General features: G+C 33.4%; 1 protein-coding gene across 1 annotated transcript; it reads right to left on the bottom strand.

Annotated features, from left to right (window-relative positions):
* Positions 1–12,211: 12,211 nt before the first annotated feature.
* On the bottom strand, positions 12,212–17,280 carry LOC134267246 (small ribosomal subunit protein uS17-like). The gene is made up of 4 exons (XM_062749467.1): positions 17,219–17,280; positions 16,803–16,931; positions 15,237–15,442; positions 12,212–12,364 (listed from the first exon to the last, which is right to left on the bottom strand). The coding sequence occupies exons 1-4, from the start codon at positions 17,228–17,230 to the stop codon at positions 12,238–12,240; spliced, it is 474 nt and encodes a 157-aa protein (XP_062605451.1). The 5' UTR covers positions 17,231–17,280; the 3' UTR covers positions 12,212–12,237.
* Positions 17,281–19,784: the final 2,504 nt, after the last annotated feature.

Genomic DNA, 19,784 nt, shown 5'->3' with positions numbered 1-19,784 from the left:
AAATGTCATGAGTTATAAAGAAAGGGGGTTCTTCAAATGTTCCTCAATTGAATGTGGATGTATAGTTTCAAAAATTATTACCTCTTTACCATCCTTTATAAAAGAGGTTCTTTAAAATTGCATGAGGAACTCCATGCGTTTAACTTATAATGAGATCGTTCCTTAAGTTTACAAATGTATGGATGATAGCTACTGCTGAATCAATATATTGATATTTGTGGATATTCAAGAGTGTATGATATTGAAACTTTAAATATGTATAGGTCAGGCAGTTTGTCTTTGAATTCAGAAATTTTGATCATCACAAAATTATATTTGACTGTGAGATAAACATTAAGAAGATTACACAAACACTGTACTTTCCCACTCTGGTTTTACAAAGATGAAAAGTTTGAATTACTAGGGATTAATCGTAATGACATAAAAGACAAGACATACAAAATGAATATTAAAATACTCAGTCCTCAAGATTAAAGACTGAAAGTCTGTAAGTTTTTAAGATTGAAATCCTTAAAGTCTGAAAGCCTAAAAGTCGGAAATTCTGAATCTCAAGATTCAATATATATTGTGTTTTTAAGGATTAAATGTCAGTATATGATTTGCTTATAAAATTCTTTAAAATAAAGGAGCACATTCACTGATATATTTTAGAAAGAGTGGGAAATTTTATAACTAATTTCTTACAAATAAACAAATCACTCTGATATCCTTATAATGAAGTTTTACTGTAGCAGGAACACACTGACCTTTAACCTGAAAAATCAATAGAGCTGTTTAGATATTCATGGACAACAATGGTATAGCAAAAATTGTGCTGATCTTTGACCTGAAAATCAAAATTTATGAAGCTTGTTTAATAAACATATCCATGAAGTTTGATGAATATCAACCAAACTATGAAATATAGTAGATGTCCTCGTCACTTTGACCTTCTGACTAAAACCTAAATAAGGTCATTTATTTAGCTTTGTGTAACTTGGATGATTATCTTGTATGATATGTTGGATATATATGCTGGACACTATTTAATCTGACTAAAGAATAAACCTGGAAAATCTTTATTCCTTTGTTTGAACAAATTAATTGATGTCATGTAGTTGTTTTAACCAAAATATCAGGACAATCTCATGACTCTTAAATAAAAAGTTCTCATTATACTAGTCAGAAACCATTAGTCTACCTACCAAAGACAAAATAAAAATGAATGTCAACTCAACAAAACAAGTAAGGTTCTTTTCTTCAAAGAGTAAAATTCTGATGAATTGGGTGAGTGTTTGTTACTTTATGCCTATAAAGTAAAATATTTCCTCCCTTTTGACTGTATGCATTAAGAACTGTTCATATAATTGAATCAATGTAATGTCATTTAAAATGTCATAGTGCCCATCATTCATAATATGTACAAGTCTCAATCATAATAGATGAATCCACATTTTTTTTTTAAATTTACATCACTTGGCGGCCATATTTGAGGGAAACTCAGAATCCTCTGTTCAGTTCATGTAATTTTCTGTTGTGTACCTTCATCATTTGACATAATTTATTTACTTCTTGTATTTTGATTGCCCAGGTTAGGGCTATCCATACATAGAAAGAAAACAGAAAATGAACACAGTAAATTTATTGCAACAAAACCTTCAAGTTTGATCTATAAAAAGAAATATTTCTTTCATTCCTTTTTGACCTTTGGATTGACCCTGAAAAGAGATAACCATTTACTTTTGGGCAAGTGTAAACTATATACTGCATGACTAAACATGATTTGTATATAGGAATTTAAAATGGTTTCTTTGAGGCTAAAATCATAATACTGCAACTGTCCCTAGTGAGAATTATGCTCAATCAACATTGTGAAATATTCCCAACTTCCAATGCTTCTTATTTACATTTAAAAACTGACTCAAATAAAATTGTTTGTTTTCTCATTTATTTTATAGGAAATAACATGTTGACAGTGAATCTAATCATGTTTTTAAACTGGTTAAAGTAATGTTTACAATTGTCTGTAAAATACTCAAATGTAAGTTTATTTCATACAGAAATACCTTAAATGTATAGACTGAATGTACTTACAGATTAAATATATAGATTAACCCCTTTGTAGTAAAAACATTTTAACCTGATTTTCTTGCCTATTCTCTCATACATTTTCTAATTTGAGTATTCTCAAATTATTGATTACATAAGCAAACAAATTTAAGACAAAACCACAATATATGCTGAATGCCCTGGAAATGAAAATGGTTACATATGTAAGATGTGTAACACATCATCTACAACTTTAAAGTCTACAAGATTTTAAGCTTACCATATCATACAATAAGACTACTTTTTCAAAATATGAAAAATTCTCCACAAAAAAAAAAGAATTTATACAAAAGATAAATGTTAGGCTACACTTTTAAAATACATTTTTTACATGAATCACATAAAGATAATAGCAAATCTTTTCTTTGTGCTTGTTTTCTTTTGGAACATCTGTGAACAGATATGCAGTTTTGTCTTTTTGATACAAAGAAAAAGCGTCCAAAAATCATTTGGAATTGTTATGTACTGTTAAACACTGATGCTCAGAATTTTAAAAGTTTCTGGTGCATGCCCTATTTAGAAATGTTTACAATGTAACAAAGATGAAACTCATCATTGATTTAATCAGAGATGATAAAATCATCAGGTTTTCACATGCTTTTCTGACACATCATATACATTTACTACTCTACTAGTTTGTCTTTGGTCAGAAAAATTGAAATCGGCAGAACTTTTCATTCCACGTTAACAAAAATGAAACCTGTTAGAAATTGAAAGATGTTTTTGTGTACCAATACATTATATTATGCAAGACCATCTCTTTCTTTCCCTGTGATGAAAAATTATCTCCTACATATAAAATGTAGATGAATTTCTTTGGATGATGCCATTTTTACATGCCAAAAAGAAACTAATGCAACTAAACTAAAAAAAAGACAATCATTAAATTTTACAGAAAATAATGGAAAATATCAAGACAGAAAGTCCAGGAAATGAAAAAAATCTACAGTTATCATCTAAAGATGTATATGTTTGGATTCATTTTAAATTCACAAGCAAATGATATGCTGCCATTCAATCTTTCAAACTTAAAAAAAAAATACTTTCTATAGTTTTGAATGTTAGATACTTTCAAGTCAGTGAGAATTAGATTTTAAAGAGCTCATGCTATCAGAAAATCATATTTTCAATACTTGATTTGACTAGATCTGAGTTTGATAAATGACTACATCTTATCCATAGTCAGTGTCTGACAGTGAAAGATACAATCCTGGGTCCTTTCTTTGTCATCCTGTAAACCACAACCTATGATCCTACTGGTTAAATTCGTTGGAAATCATATCTGTGTGCTTCTTAAATCATCCATCCACATCCTGTTTGATTTTCTTGTTTCATTGTTCCAAGAGAGGATATTCTGTTAGTCTTTGCATAATCTGATACTGATAGACATTCTGAGAGTGGACATACATCATTTCCATAAGCTCTCCATAGAGAATCCTTGAAAAGAAAAAAAAATGTCTTAGTTTAAAAAATTGTTATGTAATATAAGCTTAATAGAACTCTAAATATATACAAAAAAGGTTTTAAATACAAGGTGTAACATCAGATTTTGACTTTTCATATTAACATGAGTAACACCTCCAGTAAAGAAAAGAGTTAGGGAATGGGTAAAATTCAGTTTGGAAAGAGAGTTCTTACAGAGAAAGATGTAGACAGAGGTATACCAGTCAAAATGAAAAAGATGACATTATTGAGATCATTTCTCAAGAAGAATATAATTAATTATGCCCAGAAAAAGGACATGTGATCCTAATGTTGTCATAGATTATATAGAATTAAGACCCATGATTGCAGAAGAAGTAAATGAAGAATATATCCATTTAATAGAAAAAGAGGGTAAGAATTACTTGAAATACCCTGAAAGACCTTTGACTAGAGAAGAAGTTAAGTTTATAGATGATAAGAGATAGCAGTTGTCAGAAAAACAAAATTGTTAAAGACACATGATTTTAACTCCATAGAAGAGAAGAGACCTGCAGCTGAGGATTAATGGAAGTCCAAACTGAAATCTTGGAAGACATTAAGGCTCATTATGAGAGTAACTTGGCAGTGTTTGTTTAACTACAAAAGTATGTATTCAGATTTTAAAAAAGTTCTCAGTCACACTTCCATTTGCTGTGACTTAGACCTTTTAGTCAAGATTGTGATATACACTCTGATTATCCTTTGTGTCAGATGTGAAGTCTCCATGTTGTTTACCTCAAAAGATTGGTCAGGGTTTTTGTGTTCAGACAAACAAAGAGAAATAAACATATAGACAGATCCGAGATCTTGGGAGCGTACAAATTAAGTGATGTACAACACTTAAATTCATCACTAGATTATTAAAAGAAAGAATGATATTGAAAGTACCTTATATGAATAAAGACTGTCATGCTCCAAGGTATTATTTTTATAAAAAGGAGAAGGTTTACAGCAGTCCCATACACTCATAAGAAGATCTTGGGTAGTAGAAACACCAGGAAATTTTATTTCCACACAATCAGATCATCTTACATCAGCTATAAGGTTACAGCCATAGTGATAGTCATGAGGGTCATTAAGATTTATTCACTGTTCATCCTGAGGAGCCACATTATAGTATTCTTTCCCTTTGATATAATGCCAATATTGAATGACAAATTCAGAATTCATCAGCACTTGGAGATAAAACTTGAAATCTTTACCATGTATGCTATTAAGGAAGCTGAGAGCTAACAAATTAACCATCAGATATAACTTTTTTTTTTTAGATATCTGTTTAGATATCTTAAGCTGTTAACTATCATTTGGCAAAGAAAAATTTCATACATTTTAGTTTCACAATTTGATCATTTTTTTTTGTATATATCTATATGGAGATCTTCTTCTAAAGGAGGTCAATATAGCTTGAAAATGATCATGACCACCCAGCCTTTTTAACTTATAAAATCCTATCTTTTACTTCTCAATTCAATCAATTTCAAAGTATAAACATACATAGTAAAAAATAAAGATCACAGTTATTTCATTTTAACTTTACCTTCAAGTTTGTGTGTTTCTATGTTGGTTGATTAACTGTGCATTTCCAAAGGAAGAGCAGGCAGTCTTAACTTCATAGAGAATTGATTATAAATGGGTAGGAACAAAACATATCTTCCATGTTGATGACTGTAGAAATAAAACCATTTTGTTATTATGACACAATACTGCACAAAACAATGCATGATTAAATATAATGCCAAAAAGATGGAAATATATGTTTTAAATAATTACTTAAAAATTTTGTTTTTAACATTAACTCCAGATGAGAAAAGTTCATCATGTTATCTATAGATAATAAACAAGCACAACTACTGTATTAATATCACAAATACAAAATGATTATCAGTGTAATTTTTAGACACTAACAGACTTTCTCTTAACAGCATATTCAATTTTGTTTAATACCTGTCCGTACTGTATACAGTAAAATACAAGCATGTAAAACATGTATAATTCCTACATTTTCTGAAAAGCTCATTACTAAGAAACAAAAGTGAAAATGAAACTATAAGTGTGCCATATATAGCACATATTTAGAATGAAAACAAGGATTAACCTTTTGTAGATTCTTACTTTTTCTTTTATTACATTCCTTATAGATCACAATTTAGTATAGTCTGAATTCAATGGGTAACAGACATAATGAATTATGGAATTATATCATAATATATGCAAAAGGACTTATTAACATTCTGAAGTTTCCTTAGTATATATTTTAGACAAAATAAGGATGTGCTTATATGAATGCTAGAGATATCAGATCACTTAAGTATTACACAGTAATTAAATTAAACCATATAATCATGGTTAAAAGCAAAGATGACCTTATAGGAAATGTAAACAAAAAACAAGACAAACTTACCAGATATATCCAACTATATGGCCAATAAGCCTATCCATTAAATAATCCAGTGAAACTGAAAAAAAATCATACAATATTCAGTGATACTCAATTAACTTCATTTTACAATAGAAGTAAAGAAATAATTTACATACAAACAGGACAAAAATGTAAAAGCTACCATATGTATTTTACCAAAATTTGATGAACTTTTTTTCTAGTTTAAATTCAATCATAGAATGAACCATTATAGAAATATTAAATACAATCTGGGTTAAATGCAGATTATACCTCACGTGAACTGAGGATAAATACCCCATTTACAGAAACAGAACTTTACATAATTAATTACTCTTAATAAATAACTGATGTATATACATGAAGGTTAAAAAAAAAGGGGGGGGACACACATGTTTATAAATCTACAGAGATTCTCAGACTGGGTTTTTCCCACTTTCACTTGGCCACTGTTGCACCAGAATGTAAAAGTAAAAGTAACAAAATAAAACCCCCCAAAAAACAAGAGATTCTGCATGTTTCATAAAGATCTATTAGATAAGATTCATTGGCATAATATGATCTGAGTGATTATCTCCATATCCTTCATTTGGTCACTGTGATAAAAGGTTCATAGAGAAATGTCACTTTATTTGTTATAAAAGCATGTATCAGAATTTGGATTTTATAAGATATGCTATGAGGCTCCTCATAAGAATATTCAGAATACTAATCCAACAAAAGGTTTATGTGAGATAATATTTCATAACTCATGCAAAAGGAATTATGAGCATTTTGAGGATCTCTTATTTTTATGAATGATATAAACATAAGGTATATAACACAGTAATAATGAATAAATACAAAGATGACCTTCATAGAAAATGTATTTATAAACAAAAATATATGTAAAACTTACCATGTATATACTCAGTATATAGTAATATTCATTAAATAATCCAGTGAAATAACATCTAGCCTGATCCAGGATTCAGCTGTTCAGAACTTTCTTGGAAGAAAAAGGGTAGAAAATCAGTGTAAGTACTAAAATTCATAGGACCATACAGTTATTTACATGACGTCTCAAGCGCTGTGAAAGTCTGCGTTATTGTGTTAAAATAAGCAGCCATCGCGGCTTGTGAAGGACTAACATGACGTCACTGCCAAGTTTATGACGTCACAATGCATAGGTGAGCTCGCTGTTTGAACTGGCTAGGCTTTGACTATGAATGAAAGCGTGACGTCATAATCACATTGTATTTATACAGTGGATGACGTCACAATGCATAGGTAAGTCCAACCTATTTTTTTTTTTGCACACGACCCTAATTTTTTTTTGCACACGGTCCTTACAGTATAGTGTAACAGGTATAAAAGAAAACGCAGGTAAAAGGTATATTTTTGCACACGACCCTAAATAAGGGTGTGCTTATATGAATGTAAGTTAGAGACAACAGATCACATAAGTATTACACAGTAATTAAATTAACCATATAATCATGCTTAAATGCAAAGATGACCTTCATAGGAAATGTAAAAATTAAAAAACAAGAAAAACTTACCAGAGATATCCAACTATATGCCCAATAAGCCTATCCATTAAATAATCCAGTGAAATAACATCTCAGCTGATCCTGAAAAAATCATACAATTCAGTGATACACAAATTAACCTCATTTTACAATGTAAGTAAAGCAATAATTTACAGACAAAAGGGACAGAAATGTAAATGTATGTAGTTTCATTGTGAATAAAAATACCCTTGTTCTTGTTATTGTGTGTTCTTGTCTTTCAGTAAAAAAATCCAGTTTGAAACTGGTTAGGTTAGGCTGAGCTATAGACTGTGAATGAAAAGTGTGACGTCATAATCACATTCTGGAAATGTTTTTTGCACACGGCGCATTTACCTGTGCAGTTAGCATAAACAAAACGTAGTACCAACGTTGTGAATCGTAGTAGCAGCGTATAGTAAAAAAACTATATACAGTGTAAACACAGTGTAAGCGGGCCCCCCTGTATTTAAGGGATAGGATAGGTTAGGGTTAAAAGGGGTTAGGGATAGAGGCCTAAGGGGAAATTAGGGATAGTTAGGGTTAGGGGATAGGGTTAAGGGAAATTAGGGTTAGTTTCACTTTTGTTTCTTGGTAATGAGGTTTTCAAAAAATGAAGCTAGACTGTGAATGAATGCGTGACGTCATAATGACATTCTTGAAATGTTTTGCACACGGCCCCAAAGTATTTTACCTGTATAGTTAGCATAAACAAAACGTAGTACCAACGTACCAATGTAAACACAATGTAAACAACCCCGTATTTAGGGGATAGGATAGGTTAGGGTTAAAAAGGGGTTAGGGTTAGAGGGTTAAGGGGGATAGGGTTAGTTAGGGCTAGGGGGGTTAGGGTTAGTTAGAGCTAGGGGGTTAGGGTTAGTGTAAGGGTTAGGGTTAGTTAGGGTAAGGGGGCTAGGGTTAAGGGGATTAGGGTTAAGGTTAGGGGCTAGGGTTAGTTAGGGTTAGTTAGGGCTAGGGGGTTAGGATTAGGGTTAGTTAGGGTTAGGGGGTTAGGGTTAGTTAGGGTTAGTTAGGGCTAGGGGTTAGGGTTAGTTAGGGTTAGGGTTAGGGCTAGGGGGTTAGGGTTAGGGTTAGTTAGGGTTAGGACTGCACTCCCTTGACCCACCTATCCCCCTCAACCAATCAGAACTGATCACGTGATTTCTCTCAGCCAATCAGAATGCAGTCCTATCGGGGCGCCTTATACTACTATGAAATTTTTCTTCCAGTGACCTTGAAGTTCCCAAAATGACCTTGGGTCAAGGTCATGGCACTACCTTAGGTCATAGGCAATCTTTTCTTGAAATGACAACCTACCAATTTTAACCATAAGAAAGATATGGACCGGACATGAATTATGAAATTTTTCTTCCAGTGACCTTGAACTTCCCACAAATGACCTTGGGTCAAGGTCATGACACACCCTTTGGTCATGGGCAATCTTTGTGTGAAATAAGAACCTACCAAGTTTATCCATAAGAAAGATAAAGACCGGACATGAATTATGAAATTTTTTCTTCCAGTGACCTTGAACTTTCCCAAATGACCTTGGGTCAAGGTCATGACACACCTTTAGGTCATGAGCAATCTTTGTGTGGAGTAGAAGATTCTAATGTCCCTCTGTAAGAAAGATATGGACCGGACACGATTGTACAGACAGACGGACAGCTAGACAGACAGACGGACAAGGTGATTCCTATATACCCCCCCAAACTTCGTTTGAGGGGGGTATAAAAATGGTTTTAGAGGATGAAGTAAATAAGGGGAAAAACTAATGTATTAAATTGATTAATGCTGGAAAGCATGGCTATATGTAAAGGTTACATAAATTAGATTCAACTGCATACAGCATAGCCTTTGAGGAAAACAGCTGAAAATATGATAACTACAAGAAATTGGGAATCGTAACGGTTATGATGTTTACTTGTTTGTTGGGTATGCCAGAGCATCAAAGATAGTTGGAAATGTGGGATAAATAAAGCCCTATACCCTATATGCTTAAAGGACCCAACAAACTTGATGGCGATATATGAATGGCTACAGGCGATGATTCAGGAAGTTTTTCCCAGGGACAGCCAATAGACTTATGAAAGTGTCCTCTCACATTTCAGGATTGAGAAAGTTTATTACTTTTTTGCTCGTACAGATATTTTTGATGTGGACCCCTCACCCCTTAGGCACGTAGCAACGGGGGGGGGGGGGGGGGGGGGGTTGGGCCCCCCCCCCCCCACTTTTTTTCCAACATTACTTTTACTACAAGTGTATTGGAAATGTTCATTGAAAGGCTGGTTCCCCCCCCCCCCACACACACACACACACTTTATACCACAGGAAGTTGATATTAGGGAAATGAATGCCAAAAAAATGTTAGTGAAAGAAGTTGGCATTGAAAAAAGTTTTTTTTCTCTGGCTGCCCCCCCCCCATTCCAAAACGATGCTACTTCTCTGTTTTCGTAGGAGAAAACCACCTGGAAAGGGGGGGCAGGGTTATGATCAGATGTATATTTGGCCAGTATATCCTCTAAGAGGTTTTTGTTCGTTTCGTTTTTATTATTTTAAATCATGTAACTTCTAACTCACTTCACAATATCACCAATATGTTTTTTTTTTCCAAAGCTCGACCAGGCTTCCGACAAAAGGAACATACTTTATATAATCCATGCAGTATTCATTTTCATTCAAAAGAATAATCCAGGAAAAGGGCGCAAAAACTTACACGTGACATTTTGGCCCGAAATGATTGTGTCATCCCTTACCTAGAAGACAAATGGACTAATCCAGTAGCATAGAAACGCAGAAAAAAGGTCAAACGGACATAGGTCCGTATAAGAATTCGCATGAAATAAATAGCTGCTAGCAAAAAGCTAAAGGAAATAAATACATCAATGTATTGTACCAGCAATGTGGTTATTTTTCTGCTCTTTGTTGCTGAAACGCATGTAAAACCAGAAGTCTCTGTCGAGACTGAAGCTCTACTGGTTTGTACTTATAGCAAAAGAAGAGAAAAGTACTTAGGCAGTTGGGAATTGAAACTTTTCAACAGCAATTGATAGAAAAATGATCCTTGATTTAGTCTCTTTATGTTTTAGTGTAGTCTACTTGCATGCCACATTACATTATAATCAGACTAAAACTGTATTTGGAGTAGAATTTTGAGTGTAATAAACAGAAATTTCTATTTTTAGTAACCGTGGCAACACCGTTCATTGAAGTGAAAAACTATACACAGAATTATGTACCTTAGTGTAGTCTACTTGTGTGCCAAGTTATATTGAAATCAGACCAAAACTGTAGGAGGTGTAGCATTTTGAAATAATTTCACAGAAATTTCTATTTTTAGTAACCACAGCAACACCGTTCATCGAAATCAAAAACCGATATACAGAATTATGTATCTTAGTGTAGTCTACTTGTGTGCCAAGTTACATTGAATTCAGACCAAAACTGTAGGAGGAGTAGCATTTTGAAAGAATTTCACGGAAATTTCTATTTTTAGAAGCACGTCAACACAGTTCATCGAAATCAAAAATTGATAAATAGATTTATGTAACTTAGTGTGTTCTACTTGTGTGTCAAGTTATATTGAAATCAGACCAAAACTGTAGGAGGAGTAGCATTTTGAAAGAATTTCACAGAAATTTCTATTTTTAGTAACCACGGCAACACCGTTCATCCAAATCAAAAACCGATAAACAGAATTATGTATCTTAGTGTAGTCTACTTGTGTGCCAAGTTATACTGAAATCAGACCAAAACTGTAGGAGAAGTAGCATTTTGAAAGAATTTCACGGAAATTTCTATTTTTAGTAACCACGACAACACCGTTCATCCAAATCAAAAACCGATACACAGAATTATGTATCTTAGTGTAGTCTACTTGTGTGCCAAGTTATATTGAAATCAGACCAAAACTGTAGGAGGAGTAGCATTTTGAAAGAATTTCACGGAAATTTCTATTTTTAGTAACCACGGCAACACCGTTCATCGAAATCAAAAACCAATACACAGAATTATGTATCTTAGTGCAGTCTACTTGTGTGCCAAGTTATATTGAAATCAGACCAAAACTGTAGGAGGAGTAGCATTTTGAAAAATTGTTTACAGACGGACAGACAGACAGCTTGACAGACGGACGGACGACGGACGCATTACTATCGCATAAGCTCTTCTGGTCTCTGACCAGTAGAACTAAAAATCCGATGATAATCAGCATGCACAAAATTTTGCTGGCTAACTGTGACCTCTTAGCTTCGCATTGAACTAGGAAATATTGATCCTTAGTAGTGCCTTACGCCAAAATGTCAGGCAATTAAAACCATATGGGAGCCAGGGGGTATGATATACTGTAAATCACTTTTTATTTGCGAGAACTTTATTTTCGCGTAATTACGCGAGACAGCGTGCTCGCGAAAATTTATTTCTCGCTTATATAATAGCATTCCTTAAGATTATATAGAGCAATAACCACAATTCGTGAAAATTTTGTCTCGCTAATCAAGAGTCAATGACTATCTCGCGAAAATAAGGTGTCGCAAAAATTTAGTGATCTACAGTAGTGAGCTCATTGCTCACAGTAGCTAATTTATACACAATAAAATCATGTTGTTTGTTCATACTGGTAACTCGAACTAGTTTTGCTGCCATTGCAGAAGGAGCAGCAATCAAACATCTTCAAATACACTGTATCAATTTTACTTATTATACACTGAACTTCATATTAAGAACACCACACTTTAACTGATTTTTTTTATTGACACATTAGAATTTTTTGAATCCCTTCTTGTTGTTGGCCCCGCCCTTGGCGACCTTCAGTACGTTGAAGCGGACAGTCTTACTGAGTGGTCGACATTCTCCCACCGTTACAATGTCTCCAATCTCAACGTCCCTACAAAATCACACAAAGCATTTAATTCACAATATGTAACAGGCAAAAACATTTATATATACACACCAAATATGTATCTAATCACTCACTGATTTCACAATTGTATCTGACAAAACATATTGATTATTCTACTCAACTACTTTTAATTCTATACCCCCTCTTGAAAAGAAATTTATTAATTTAATACTAATTTTAATCCCTCCTCATCAAGTTGTAACACAATCTCTTCAAATTTCTGACACTTCCAATCAAATACTAAAACCACATCAAATTCAGACAAAAATTTGACAGTCACATTGAGCATCTTTCAAGGTAATACCAGGTATATGAAACAAGGGACCATATTCCTCTCAACAAGAGAACTTTGTAAGCATATAAAATTTTGAGGAAATGCATATTATACTGAAACTGTGACAGATTTCTTATTAAGAGATTATTCATATCATATCCAGAAATTACAGTTAATGTCCTACATTTGTAACATGCAAGAGCTAGAAAAGAGGCCCATGGGCCACATCGCTCACCCGAGTAGCATTGGCCATGCTGTATTTTACCACATTTCTCCCATTCTAATACTTATTGTGACCCTACCCTTCCTCCATGGGTCATGATTTGGACAATTTAAAATCTATGCTACCCTAGGATGTTTCTACGTAAATTTCAGCTTTTCTTGCCCAGTGATTCTTGAGAAGATTATTTAATGACCCCAACCTATTTTGGTCTTTTCTTGATCATCTCCCTTTGGAAGGGGAATTGGCCCTTTATTTTAATAATTTAAACACCCATTCCCTCAATGATGCTTTAGAAAAATTGGCCCCGTGTTTCTTGAGAAGAAATTGAAAAAGTGAAATGTTTACATATGGATCAACAGACAGACGACGGACATCGTGTGATCAGAAACCTCAACCTCACTTGAGCTTTCAGCTCAGGTGATTATTTAAGGAATGAATTCAAGAGCTATCCAAGTTTACACTGTGTAATCTGGGTTGAGGCAGTTTACCCTTTATATACCTTGAAGAGGATTTGAGAACAAGCACTACTGTTTTTTTACAATGGGAAAATACTAGCTGCATGACTGTAGCTCTGTATACTGCATTTTGGTTTGCAAGATAATTCAGTCTAATAATAATACAAACTTGCACAGATGTAAACTATGTGAGTACTTGATAGAGGAGTAAGGAATTTTTTAAAGTCTTGCTTTTTTTGCAATTGAGGTAAAAATTTGAAAGAATTAATCCTGAACCAAGCGCACTTTTTGTGCGCAATAAATATACAGTTTTTTTCAATGGATGGCACTGTAGCTCTCCGGTCTGTCAATATACGAGGGGTTATCAAAAAGTTCGTGGACTGAGGCTATAAAATTTGTACTATGTAGTCTGTGCTTTCAAAATTTAAATGGAACATAAAACAATAAAAAAATTAAGAAATGCTGAAAATTTTAGCCGTATACATTTATTATTTGCCAAATTATTATAATTTGAAAACGACATTATATGATCACCCGGCGCTGTCATCGTTTATTTTCATGACGTCCGATAACGTCATTGTTTTTTCTATGGCCGCTTCTTATACCTCATACAATTTTTTGATGAGATTCCCTGGAGCAGAGTAAGGACTTAAACCCGCCTTGTTTATATGACATTACAATGTCATGAACAGTGGCCTTTAATGAATATAATATTCCAAATGGATTAATACATTGGGAGAGATCCGCACAAGATTGTGCCGGCATATTTTGCTTTTGGGAGTTCAATGTCCACAACACATGATCAAAGTCATTGTTTGACGTGATTGATTTTTCACACCTTGACTGCAAATCGACATTATCTGTGTATCCCTTTTCTCTCTGAATCTATCTTGACATTAAAAGACAAGTACCCTGGATGCATATTATTTTTCTGTAGCCAGTTTCAAGATATTTTAGGTCTATACCAATTTTTTTAGGGACAAAACTTTATAGAATGTTAGAAACGGAAACCCCTCCCCCCTTTTGACGTCATTTTCAAGGCCTCATTTGTTTGGACATTCCGTGAAAATTCGTGATAAAATTTCATAGTACTTCTGGAATGAAGTGAAAATTTTATATTTTATGGAACAATTGTGTCCCGACACAAACCTGAATTAACGGGATTTTTGGATGTCAAATGATCATATCAAACGAGTTTTTCTCAGTTACACATAGGTCGCAAAAACGTCGCGTTTGAGGTTGCGCCGCCTGGACATTCCATTGCTTACAAAAACATTACTTACAGGGATTTTCCACTCACTTTTGGGAATGGGGCCCAGGCCCTTGAAATTGGGAATTTAACGACATTTTTTATCATTAATTGGGAAATTTTATTATACGATGTTTTTCAAGAAATAAATACTTAAGAAGAATAAAATTGATCTTTTACTTAGTTATTCAGAACTATGAATCAGAGAAGTGATCATTATGATAAAGTTTTACCCAAGTTTCTTAAAATTTTGTTCATTTCACTCAAATTTCCAACCCTGAACATGATTGTATTTTGTGAATTATGATCAAGTTAACCTCCGCAGTTCTTCTGCATTCAAAAATTGAACACATCAGTACATTTTTGGGAAAAAGGGAAGGGTTTTGCAATTGGGAATGGGGCCCATATTCGGCCCTACACGGGGTAGTGGAAAATCCCTGACTTATTTATTAGAAATAAAATTTATGATTTATGGTTTATTCTTTAGATAGAAAAGATGATGCTTACTAGATATTTTAAAATTCATCGATGTGCCTAAAGCGGTTTTAATTTTATGACGCTAGTCCACGAACTTTTTGATAACCCCTCGTATTTTTGTCAGAGAGCTACAGTTCTGCAGCTAGGAAAATACATGATTACATGTTTGTTTTAGTTACCTGAAGCATGGGCTAAGGTGCACAGACATATTCTTGTGACGTTTCTCGAATCTTTTGTATTTTTTAACGTAGTGCAGATAATCCCTGCGAATGACAATCGTCCTCTGCATCTTCATTTTTTGTACGACTCCTGTCAGAATGCGACCACGGATGGACACATTTCCTGTGAAGGGACACTTCTTGTCAATGTAAGTTCCAAGAATGGCCTAAAAGTACAAGTTCAAAAGCCATTTGAGAGATAACTACTATGTACAGTCCAAAATGCATCAAAACAATAAAATTAACACACAATCATTCTTTCATAATGATCTGCAATACAAGAAAGATTTTTCCAGTGGCAGTTTGTTCTATCTGCATTACTTTTTGATACTTGAGTCTCTGGACACAAACAGTACATATGCTACGTGGCAAAGATTTTCCTCTTAGATATCAAAAATAGGCTGTAAATCAGCTTTAAAGTCTATTTTGAAAAGTATGTCAACTGTCATGTTCAAAGTAGGGCTGAAACGATACACCCCCTCCAGGATACGATACGTATTGCAATACTTGTGTCACAATTCAATTTTTTCGATACGATACAATTTTAAAAAGAAACAGATCATTAGGTTAAAGAAAACATGTATTCAGATTCCAAGAAATACATAAAAGGTGGTGATACAAAAAGAAAACACTTCTTGTGCTTCTGTCGATTAAAAAAGCACAATGTCTGTGTCAATTCTAGCAGTGGCAGCCTGCTCTAAAACTTTCTCTGTCTCAATTTTCTCTCTCTTGAGTGTCAAAATGAGATCAAAGACAGTCAATTGGGTAATCCAATACGATTATAAAAAATGTATTGAATTGAAAATTGAGGTAGTGAATTGAATATTGAATTGAGGAATTATATTGAACAATATCGATATTTCGATGAATTGTTTCAGCCCTAGTTCAAAGGATATCAGATAGGAAACCATGGTATTTTACAAAAGGTTTTATGCTAAGCAAAAATTTGTGCAAACTTAGCAATTTTCAATACATAAAGTATGACAGACGGACATTCAGACTCAGAGGGGTAAAGGCATGCTCTGGTTGGATACAAAAAGTGACATTTATTATCAAGATTTTACTGCGAGCTCATAAAGCGACAACCTAAGTTCTCGTGAGAATAATAACAAAAGTTCAACAGTACGTTAACTCGCCTTGATTTAATGGATATATATTTAAGAGGAATAGTAAACAAAACATTCTTCATTAACTTTCAGCACTTTTCAGGCTTCTTTTTGGTAATGCAACTTACAAACGACGTCATTTGAGTCTAGACACACCAAATGTCATGTGCTGTTTGATGAGCCCAATCTAAATTTCTACCCTGGCCCTAACGGTCACACCATCAACATATTAGCAGTTGTGACACTTTTGGATCATTTGGACTGCAATGTTTGGGCTTTTAAGTCAAGACTTTATTTCTAAAAGAAACATCGCCTGGTGGCATCTACTCACCACAAAATTTATGGTTTTCACTTGAATAAAAATCATGTCTAGCTATTATGAGTAATTATATTCTTTCTGGTTTTTACACTTGATGTTTACCTCTCTTGGAGTTTTGAAGCCTAGACCAACATTTCTGAAGTATCTGTTATTCTTCTTCCCTTTGGCAGAGAGCAAATTCTTTTTGTTGTTTAGAAATACAGTGGGCTGTTTCTGAAAGGATCTCTCAGTCTGGAGAAAAACATTAAATAAAGTAAGTTACATTCATATCAAGCAATCAGAGCAATTTCCTAACGTTATGTTATATCAACAAACATTGTGTCCTGTGCAATGAGTTCATGACGTGAATTTGTATGAAACTTTCATTTATTAATTAGATTCTGGATACTTTGTACTAATGAATCAGTATTCATTAGAACAAGAAGGTATTTATTGGCATATCTGAAGAGTGTTCGGGTATAGATTTTATTCCAATATATTAAAACAAGGCAAAACTGCCTCGACACGTGCTGTAGTACCTGCTCCGCCATGATTGGCCGCAAGAAAAGACCGGAACACTGATGACGTCGAGTGAATTGCATTCTGGGATAGGAAGCGTACAAAGAAGATTCGGATTAAAGAACCTTATAAGCAAAAATTGGATCCAAAACTTTTCGAATAGCCATGTCCTCAAAATTCTAAACAATAAAAAGGGTTTGTAGAGTAAAAGGTGGTAAATATTTTGTATATGACTTTTAATGAATTATTTTTTCACGCCGGGAGCTAGCCGGTCCAGGGCTGTGACTGTTTGATACCTAGAACATTATTTAAAAAATTATAAAAACAGCTTCAATTCATTTATTAATGTAAAATGTGAAAAAGCTGGAAAAGATCTAATTTTACGGAATTCAAATTCAAATTCAAAAAGTGAGCTGGATCAGGCTCTAGGGACATGGAACAGACTTAAACTTTAAAGAGTCAAATTTCGATCACCTGACAGAAGTTTATTGAAAAATGAATTCATTTCCTAAATTTGCAGTTGACAATTCTTTTTTAAAAAAATGATTAAAAATAATTTAATTTTTGGTCTGGCTAAAGACAACAAGATTTTTGTACAATATGAAAAAAAATGACTTAACTTAAGAAGTTCCACGATCTTTGCAGGGGCCAAGTGCCTAAAAGAAGCAAGTATCCCTTGTTGAGAAGTCACACCCATCGTGTGTTTTATGTATTGATGAGGTAGAACAGGGTCATGGTAATTAACATACATAGATTTTACGAAATGCTGACATGAAACAAAATCCCTTGTCATTAAACTTATTTGTCAATATCGGATGATCTAACCCTTTCCCCCCTCTCCAGGCCCGTATAGCAACGGCCTTACATCAACAAAAAGCGGGAGGGGTCTAAATGAAAATTTAGTAGGCCTACTATAGCGTCAAAGGGCGGATTATACTCAGAAAAAAGTATCATGTTTATAAAAATGTCATATTACTGTAGTGTACATTTTATACGTGCAAATTTCAGCGATTATTTTAATTGTTCTAATCATGTCACCCCGGGGGTAGGGTGGGGACATATTCAGACACACATAAAAAAACCTTAATGTAAAAAATAAACCATCCTGAAACCAAGCGCCTGTGTAACTGATGGGAAGCTCTACCGAGAATTCGAACCGAAATTTTTAAAACGCGTTGATATAAATTGGTCATTATTATTGGGGGTCAAAGCATAAAGAAGCTGTTTTTATGCACCGCCATTTAAACAGCTGGTACATATAGAGTCAGTTTTCATGTCCGTCTGTCGTCCTTCCGTCTATCCTTCCTTCCCTCTTTGTGTTTAGCTAAGTTCAAAGCTAAGTTTTAAAGATACTATTCGAGATTATTTTCATGAAACTACCTATGCTTAAAAATACATATTGACAAGAGCTATTTAAGTTCAGCAACATTTTTTACCTTTGCCTTCCCTTTGACCTTGACCTAACTTTTAGTGTTTAGTACATGTGTAGTTTTAAAGGAACCATTTAAGATAATGTACTAACCAAGCTTCATATGCTAAAACATACTGATGTAAGTTATTCAACTGCATCAACATTGTTAAACCTTAATCTTTTCTTTGACTTAACTTTTTCTTAATTTTATCTGAAAACTTCATATTCTAATTCATACTTATGTAAATTATTCAATTGCATCAACATTTTACCTCTCCTTTGACCTTGACCTCGTTTTTCTAATTAACTGTTTATCTCATCAAATAACGTATAAGATATTTTTATCAAACTAAATATGCTGACATATGTAAGTAAGTGCTACACTGTATTGAACTGTATTAAAACTTTTAACCTTGTACGTTCCTGTGACCTTGACCTCACTTTTCTTTAATTTACATTTTTTTAACCTGTAAATAATTTTTTTTTAAATTTTTTTAAATGTAAGTTTATGTACCTGTGCATAATTTGGTGAGAATTTATCATCTTTCTCCATCATTTGGATGTCAATTTCAATTTTAAAGAAACTATTCAAGACATTCTCATCAAATTTAATTTTTCTCTCTATAAATTTCATTGAAAACACATTTTGTTAAATCACCGGAAAATGGTCAATTTTTGTGTAATTTCATTATTCATGTCAGTACTGAAACCAGAAAATGTGTAGTTATCTTTTTCTTAAAGATCAATTCATATATTAAGTTTTTGGTTTTTTTTTAAGAAAAAGATAGTTTATCATTTTCACCAGTTCTGAAATTCAAGATTGATGTTGACTATATAATATTATTCATTGTGCATATGTAACTTGAATTTTCATGTCACACTTAAATAGCAATATTTTTAAAATATCGATGCTGATCAGATAAAAACTGTTGTTTTTATCAAATAAAAGAATTTCTTGGATTATCAAGAATCTGTTAAATAATGTTGTCGTGCCTATCTAAACTTCACCTTTGACACATATCAAAACAAATTCTCATGTCGCATTACTAATATAAAGTCTGCGGGGCATGTGTCTTATGGACAAATTTCTAGTTTTAAATAGTTTACCAGGGACCTATATAGTATGAACGGTTTACTGTATTTTATGTTTCTGACTATATATATAGTCAAATACA

The sequence above is a fragment of the Saccostrea cucullata genome, unplaced genomic scaffold (genome assembly GCF_032062105.1).
Source record: "Saccostrea cucullata isolate Sc308-1 unplaced genomic scaffold, CSIRO_AGI_Scuc_v1 ctg1734, whole genome shotgun sequence".
NCBI lineage: Eukaryota > Metazoa > Mollusca > Bivalvia > Ostreida > Ostreidae > Saccostrea > Saccostrea cuccullata.
Note: the sequence above shows the minus strand (reverse complement) of the source record. Positions and strands in the feature narration are given on the sequence as shown.

Excerpts from the sequence above, each read along its gene's own strand:
- LOC134267246 (XM_062749467.1), bottom strand. Across the intron at positions 15,443-16,802 it reads GCTTCAAAACTCCAAGAGAG|GCCATTCTTGGAACTTACAT; the intron begins GTAAACATCAAG and ends TTGTACTTTTAG. Across the intron at positions 12,365-15,236 it reads CACCTTAGCCCATGCTTCAG|GGACGTTGAGATTGGAGACA; the intron begins GTAACTAAAACA and ends GTGATTTTGTAG.